A 5,813-nucleotide genomic window follows, 5' to 3' on the forward strand; every position below is an offset into this window, starting at 1 on the left:
TCTCTCCGGCCGCACTCCTCCCTCCTTCCTCTCCCCCAGCTCTCGACCAAACTCCCCTTCGTCAGCACAACTCTTTATTTTCTCTTACTACAACAGTGGCAATAGAGTGTTGTCAGCCTGACAGTCCATCCCCTGCGCTGCTCTGCCTCTGCCGCTAACCCGCTTTCCAAAGGGCAGGAAGGCCCGTCTCTGGCCCAGTGCCTGATGGGCTCCGACAGCAGTGTGTTCTGGGATTACGGCCGCTGAAAAGGGGGGCATTCCAGCACTGGCGGCTTTTGTCACAGCACGGCCACTGTTTGCTTTTGACAAGACAGCTGTTCAAAGCCCTCCCGGCCCCCGTGTATGGCGTGAAGGGAAAGAACCCAGAGGTGACTTCCGTTTATCGGTGGCGTCGGTGGATGCGCGGTGCCACCTCGACCTCAGGTCCCTTCTTCAGCATATTTATCTGTAGCCGCAGTCGGACTGTCTCATATCATCACACTGGCTTCACACTTGATGTTGCTAAGAGAACAACACTGAAACAGGTCCCAAAAAGTCAAACTTTGAGAAACATGTGGCAGCTTTTCTGACCCAAAAGTTGGAACAAGGCAAGAAAGTTCAATTAATTCCTGTGGTTTGTCTCCTGAAACCTCCTCGATTTCCTCTGTTCTTACTGAGCTACCTGACACTTTGTGCTCCATCTACCTTGTTTACTTGTTTGTCTGTGTCCACCACATGTGCAACAGGAAGAGTCACACACGAGGCATCACAAAAATGCAGAGGCCTCCATCAGCTAGAGGCCCTGAGTAGCCGGTACCCCCATCTTCCACCTCGACGTCGCCCCAATAGCTGATATGTGTTTTGGGAAGCGTGAACTGTAATTAGCAAGTCATCCTAATGAATGCTTGTTAGCTCTGCAGGAGCAGCTGGTCCAACACAGAGGAATGATAATGAATGGACACCTCGACACGAGGACCTGAGCCACGCACAGCAAACACCGATTTTTACGCAACCGAGCCACTACAGTAAACACACACACACGTCCTCAGAAATGATTGAAAAGTATTTCAAGACTTCTAGTGTAACTGCAGTAAAAAAAAGAGCACAAACTCTATTTACTCAACAGTGTTTTGATCCTAAGTTTGAGGAAAACAAGTGCAGTTTTAATAGTTTCTGCTCCGTTTCCATCTACAGATATCCTCCTCCTGCTCTGTCACCACATATAGACAGTAAGTTAACACGAACACTACTGAATGCTTAACAGTCGCATGTTTCTGCAGAAGCTCAAGCAAATTCCACCCTTGATTATGGCGCCACCTTGTGGTGCTTTTGCTGTCCTGCTCCACTTTTACCAGAACTATTTCACAGAACACCTGGAACTTCCCTCACAAGTGCTTTATTGTGATTACAACACATGGACACTGCTCTTGTATTTTCTTATTTTTCATCAACTTGGTGGAAAAACATTCTCTTTTTTTTTTAATTAATCTAAAAATGTAAGTGTTTATAAGAGATATAACAGCTTTAATAATCAGAACAACGAGATCTTCACTCAGCTCTTCATTTTTATAGCTTGTTCACATTATTTATGGTGTACAATAATCCACTCAGGCCCACTGTGCAGCATTGAGTACAATACTTTCCGATATAAACAATTTACATAAAGCTAGAGATAGCGCTGAAGAATGTGGCCACAGTACAAACAACGATTTAGACAATAAAATAAAGAGAAGAAGCATCTCGTGGTGAGTTTGTGCCAGTGGAGACAGAACCGTGGCACAGATCCAAAAGCTATTCTACACACGTTACACGTAAGGCAGAAGTGACTTTAGCTCGGCCGGCTGCTTGCTTGTGGCTTTGTACATAGTGTATGTCATGGCAGGTCCGGGGATCACAGTTAGCACTGACAAATGAATTATACGCACCAAAAAAAATCAAGTATTTGTCTATTTAGTGAATCATAAATCAATTCAAAAATTCTCTCTTACACGTCAAAATATTTTGCTTGAATAGTAACAACTTCGGAGCCAATCATAAATCTTTGGCTATTGAGGAAAACCGATGAAAATTCAAATGACGACATTGAAACAGAAATGCAGCGGAGCTTGAAAACAAACAGATCATACACGGATAAAGACGACCCATTGCATTGAAATAATTCAAACCAGTCTTTCCTTCAAAACAAGAAAAAAAAAAATCTGTTTTGAGGCGGAAGAACCCTTTAAAAGAACTAAATAAAAGCCTGGAGTTTATTCAACAGAGGCGAAGATGGAGGACCGAGTGAGAGGATGACCGGTTTGTGTCTACATAAGGCGAGTCCGAGTGTTCGTGTTATTTGAGGTTCTTGATCTGCTGGTTCGTGTTGTGGATTTTGAGATCCATCTTGTCGACTTTGTTCAGCAGAGAATCAATGGAGTCGTCCTGGTCCTCGATCTCAGCCTGGAGACCAATTCCAAGGTTCTTCAGTCGTCTCAAGCCATCTGACATTTCATCTGTCATTCACAAACGATATCCAACTTTAGTTAAACTGTTAAAGCTTTATTTTTGTTAATATATAATAAATGTATATTTTGTGGTTGTACATTTGAAAATTGATTAATTATATTACATTTCAGAACAAAAAAAAGCAATAATTTCACCAATATCAGGTGTTTATCTCACCTCTCACCGCATTACATAAGACTGTACTGTCATCAAGTAAGACAATTAAAAGATAATGAAAACACAAGTAAGACTTTTACCCAGATTTTTGTCCAGGGTGTGGTGGGCCTCCTTCAGGTGTCTGTTCTGAGAGTATCCATTCTGTCTGGATGGGCCGTCATCTATCGACGCAGAAGCTCCAAATCCTGGAACAGTGAAATCAGAAATGTTGGCAGCCAGTTTTGGTTTACGGTCAGGTTAAGCCGAGGTTCTTCTGAAACCTCTTACCTCCTGTATCCAGCCGTCTTAGGTTGGGGTGGCTGGCTTGGTACTTGTCCTCATGTTCTCTGCTGCTGGATAAGGCACTCTGTAGTCTGAGGAGGTCAGAGAAGCATTATTCAGGGGATTTAATGACAAAAATAATAAAGACACATTTTTACTTGAAGTTATTTCATCTAACGTGTTTTGATTAAAGTTTCTAGAAGAAGCAGCACACCATACTCAAACAATAATTTGTTAATGCATACATAGATGTTGTATGTACGTGATGTGAACCTGATACCTTTACATGATGATGGGTTGTATTGCATATGGGACATCATGAAGCTGTTTTATGTACTTTTGTTGTGATTTTTAGGTCAGTAAACTCAACAGTTATAAAACATGCCATCAACGTTTTCATTTTTAGCAGGGAAACAGAGAATGACAGTTGGTTCATTAATACATATTTAATGTGAAGTAGAGAAGGATGATGGAGTGTCTTGTCCAAAAACTATATGATTTTTGTAGCTGTGATGGTCAAACAGGTGCAGGAGTGTTTTATTTAGTTAGAAGAGGTCGTGTAAGTTCAGACACTTCAATCTGAATATTAATTAATTCGTCTTCTATGCTGGAATTTTTATTGTTTTCACAGGTATATCGACAAATCTTCAAACTCCTATTTTATTCTGGCTTAAAATCCTCAAAAGGTTATTACATATTTCACGGCGTTAAAATGATATAAAATGCAGTTCAAATGCTCTGCAAAGCAGCCACAATGGTTGTATTTCTTCAGTAACTAATTCTTAACATGTTAGGGAGTTTATAATACAACCAGAAATTGCTGATTCGTATACAGAGATGTGATGCATACCAAACAAAAGTACAGCAACATTAGATTTTTCTTAAATGGATGATAGCTGCCACACCCCATTAATTAATCATTAATAAAGAACAGAACTGTACCTGTCATTGCCCTGGTAGGGCTTTGGTTGCTCAGGCGGTGGCTTTATCTCTGGCTTTCCCTTGAAGTAATTGACGATGCCACCCCACACGCTCTTGATACTGGTAATGTGCTGCTGGCTGGTCTTCAGGTCCTGATCCATGCCGTCCAGCATCTTGTCTGTCCTCCTCAAAACCTCACCCTGTCGCGTCAGCTCCTACACACACAAACAGAGACAGAGGGACACGTGTCAAAGGGACCTTTAAGAAAGTGCTGTTGTGTTTTGGTAAACCTGTTTAGCGTAACATACCTCTGCAGTGTCCACGCCCATCTTCTCAGATTCATAGATAAGCCTGAGAGAACGATGACTGCTGTCCACAGCCGACTGAGCTGTGCGCATCACTTCCTGCTGCAGATACCTCTGCCTCCGCTCTGCGTCGGTCAACCCATCATCGTCATCGAACCCCCTGCTTTTAGGCTTAAAGTCTTCCTCATCGTCATCATCAGCAAACGGGTTGTGGGACTTAGGGTAGGCCATCTGAGAAGCAAACGCACAGTGTTGTCACAAAATAATCTCAACTGCCAACATTTTTCAGAGATTCCAACCATGTCTCATGACAGGCTGAGGTCAAGAATGAGCCTTCACACACACCATCAAGACGTCTTTTTGTAAAACGTTGTAAAATTGGGACTTTGACATTGTTGAAAGTAAAACAAAATCTTGTTGGACCAAAATTTAACTATTAGTGTGCGAACAGTGCATCTTGATTAATTTGTTTGAATAATTTTTAAAGAAAAAAAAGTAAAAGTCTCTGATTCCAGCTTCCTAAATGTGAATATTTTCTTTTTTCTTGATTGCTTTATGAAAGTAAACTGAGTACATGACATCTGATGATGTCATCTTGGTTTGGGGAAACATCGATTGACGTTTTTCATAATCGTCTGAAATTTTATAAACCACACAGCTAACAATGAATCCAGTTACGTCAGGTTGTTTGTCATCCAAACTCTAAGCACAAAGTGGAAGGTGAGAATAAATTGTTTTCCTGCCAAGACTAATACAGGACAAATACTATGACGTGTCAAAATATACACATCATTAAGACAGAACATGTATAAAACGATAAAGAATACATACTACATAATATACAAATCCTAATGATATTGCTGAGTTGGAACCCCATAATAAACACTTTTGTAAAGGATATGAATGACTCATTGACACGCTGATGTAACAAATAATAGTATTTCACAAGATAAATGAAACTAAAGCTAGCTCCTGGATGTTAGCTCGAGCTAGCTACAGTTTTCACTCAACAAAACAAGTTTGAAGTGATGAATAAAGGCCTTATTAAAAATGTTCCATAACAATCATCTGCCAAAACAGCTGCCATAACATAGAAACAGAAAATAATTAATGCTTTTTCTATGCTTTGTGTAACTATGGGGTGTTAGCTAGTTAGCCACCCGCTAGCTTGTCAACACAAGCTACTAGCTAACATAATTAGCACAACCAGACGTCGGGCGCGGTGTCAACATGAACATCTCTTCTCGTAGAATAAGTAACGTCTAAATGAGATTATAAAAAACAAAACAAGGAAACGATCAACTTAACAGACAAACCTTTGACCGTCGCTGCCGTGAACGCTCTGTTGTTGCTGTATCAGCTGACTGTTAGCAACTCAACACTTCCTGTCACATCTGGTGACGTTGCCTCGCGCTGTCCGAGCGGCTCATCGTGCGCAACAAAAACGCATACTGACGTGTTTTATATCGCAAATCACTTAAATATGACACCAAGCGACACTATGCCTCGTTTATCAATCACTATAGTAACTGCAGTATTTAAATAATTACACCCAACACACTTGTTTATGTTTGTTTTGACCCGACTACGAGTCGCAGTGAGGATTGTCCCCTTCGCGTTGCCGTACTGCGGCTTTCCCAGCGCTGGCCGCCGCTGCTCGCCTGTTTCTGCGCTCGCTGAATTGCG

The 5,813-nt window shown here is 41.4% G+C and overlaps 1 protein-coding gene across 1 annotated transcript; it reads right to left on the reverse strand.

The window, feature by feature from the left end:
* Positions 1–1,359: 1,359 nt before the first annotated feature.
* Positions 1,360–5,523, reverse strand: snap29 (synaptosome associated protein 29). The gene is made up of 6 exons (XM_008284909.1): positions 5,444–5,523; positions 4,131–4,358; positions 3,844–4,037; positions 2,908–2,993; positions 2,721–2,825; positions 1,360–2,471 (listed from the first exon to the last, which is right to left on the reverse strand). Exons 2-6 carry the CDS (start codon positions 4,356–4,358, stop codon positions 2,311–2,313), a joined length of 774 nt encoding a protein of 257 aa, XP_008283131.1. The 5' UTR covers positions 5,444–5,523; the 3' UTR covers positions 1,360–2,310.
* Between the last annotated feature and the right edge of the window lie 290 nt (positions 5,524–5,813).

Source organism: Stegastes partitus, unplaced genomic scaffold, assembly GCF_000690725.1.
Source record: "Stegastes partitus isolate 25-593 unplaced genomic scaffold, Stegastes_partitus-1.0.2 Scaffold380, whole genome shotgun sequence".
NCBI lineage: Eukaryota > Metazoa > Chordata > Actinopteri > Pomacentridae > Stegastes > Stegastes partitus.

Bases quoted from the DNA above. Each gene is read 5' to 3' on its own strand.
- snap29 (XM_008284909.1), bottom strand. From the start codon at position 4,358: ATGGCCTACCCTAAGTCCCACAACCCGTTTGCTGATGATGACGATGAG. The intron at 4,038-4,130 runs GTATGTTACGCT...TTGTGTGTGTAG, and splicing joins TGGGCGTGGACACTGCAGAG to GAGCTGACGCGACAGGGTGA. The intron at 2,826-2,907 runs GTAAGAGGTTTC...TCACTGTTCCAG, and splicing joins AAGACGGCTGGATACAGGAG to GATTTGGAGCTTCTGCGTCG.